Genomic DNA, 1,827 nt, shown 5'->3' with positions numbered 1-1,827 from the left:
GGAAAGAGAGAGAGATAAAGAGAGAGATAAAGAGAGAGCAAGATAAAGAGAGATATAAAGAGAGAGAGATAAAGAGAGAGAGAGAGAGAGAGAGAGAGAGAGAGAGAGAGAGAGAGAGAGAGAGAGAGAGAGAGAGAGAGAGAGAGAGAGAGAGATAGATAGATAGATAGATAGATAGATAGATAGATAGAGAGAAAGAGAGAGAGAGAGAGTGCGAAAAGCCCCAACAAGGACGCCTGTGTACGCCGGCTCGTTGTGTACAAACATACGTTGCCGTGATATGACTACACGCATGCATACGTGTGCACATTTTCTCATCAAGCTAAGTACTGTTTATGGGTCAGGAGGTTGTTTGGACAGAGGGATCAGTCAGCTGGGATGAGCCCGGCGAAGTTTAAGATCAAATTTATGAAAGGAAGATATTAATGATGAAAACATCCGGAGGCGCGAAACTGCAAGTGCATGTACGGATAATATACGTACATATAATCATGCATGTAGCTATAACATGCGTACATATGTATGTAAGATATGCATGTATGTTTATATATATATATATATATATATATATATATATGTATGAAAGAATGCATATTCTCTATATTTATTTTGTATGTATATTCATGCATGTATAGACATAATCATCAAGAGTTAGACTGAATGTGAAGATTATATTAAAGATTGAGACATATATTCAGATCTGTGAGTATGATTAAGCACAAATTCGCCTTCTGCGTGTCTGTCTGCCCTTCCGCATGCCCAGCCACGGGCATTCCTTGCCCTTCCTCTTCCACTTCCTCTCTCTCTCTCTCTCTTTCATCCTCCCATCCTCCCTTCCCTCTATTCAGTCCCCTTCCTCTCCTCTCCCCCCACCCCGCCCATCCTTCTACGCACCCTACTCCTCCTTCCTCCTCTTCCTCCTGCCCACCCCCACCCTTCCCCGTCCTCCCACTCCCCTTCTTCCTCCCACCCTCCTTCTCCCTCCACCCTTTTCCCTCCCATCCTCCTTCCCCTTCCCACCATCCTTCCCCCTCCCACCCTCCTCCTCCCTCCACCCTTCTCCTCCCTCCTTCCCCCTCCCACCCTCCTGCCTCCCACCCTTCCCCGTCCTCCTCCCACCCACCCCCACCTTCCTCCTCCCACCCACCCCTCCTCCTCCCACCCCACCCCCCACCTTCCTCCTCCCTCCCACCCTCCTTCCCCCTCCCCTCCTCCCTCCACCCTCCCCCCTACCGAGCTTCTCCTCCCTCCACCCTCCTCCCACCCTCCTCCTCCCTCCTTACCTTAACGATGCCGATGACGATGTACTCGAGCCCAGGCCGATCCGAGTAGTAGTGGAGGACGAGGGCGCCGTCTTCGTCCCTCTGCGTGCAACGGAAACTGGGCGCTTTCATGCCCGGGTAGATGAGTTGCAAGTGATCGTGCAATGCGTCCAGGTTCTGTTAGAGAGAGGGGGGGAGGGGAAGGCGAGAAAGGGTTAGGTGAGTTGATTCTTGAGAAGCGCGTTGTTCGTATGTTGAAGGGGGAGGAAGGGAGGGAGGGGAAGGATGGGAGGGAGGGAAGAGGGATGGGAAGAGGGATGGGAAGAAGGATGGGAGAATGAGGAGGGAGGGTGGGAGGGAGGGAGGGAGGGAAGGATGGGAGGGAGGAACGGGGGATGGGAGGAGGGAGGGAAGGATGGGAGGGAGGGAAGAGGGATGGGAGGAAGAGGGAGGGAGGGAGGGAGGGAGGGAAGGATGGGAAGGAGGGAAGAGGGAGGAAGGAAAGGAGGATGGGGGAAGGGGGAAGAGTAGATGTGGATGGTGGGTAGGGGTGGGTAGGGATTTT

General features: G+C 52.5%; 1 protein-coding gene across 1 annotated transcript in view; it reads right to left on the bottom strand.

The window, feature by feature from the left end:
* LOC125042429 (guanylate cyclase soluble subunit beta-1-like) overlaps window positions 1-1,827 on the bottom strand; it is a 40,739-nt gene that overhangs the window by 8,820 nt on the left and 30,092 nt on the right. The window contains exon 5 of the mRNA XM_047638061.1: window positions 1,284-1,439. Within this exon, the coding sequence (XP_047494017.1) occupies window positions 1,284-1,439 (156 nt within the window). The remainder of the gene's footprint in view (window positions 1-1,283; window positions 1,440-1,827) is intronic.

This window comes from Penaeus chinensis, chromosome 32, assembly GCF_019202785.1.
Source record: "Penaeus chinensis breed Huanghai No. 1 chromosome 32, ASM1920278v2, whole genome shotgun sequence".
Classification (NCBI taxonomy): domain Eukaryota; kingdom Metazoa; phylum Arthropoda; class Malacostraca; order Decapoda; family Penaeidae; genus Penaeus; species Penaeus chinensis.
This window is presented reverse-complemented; position numbering and strand designations above follow the sequence as displayed.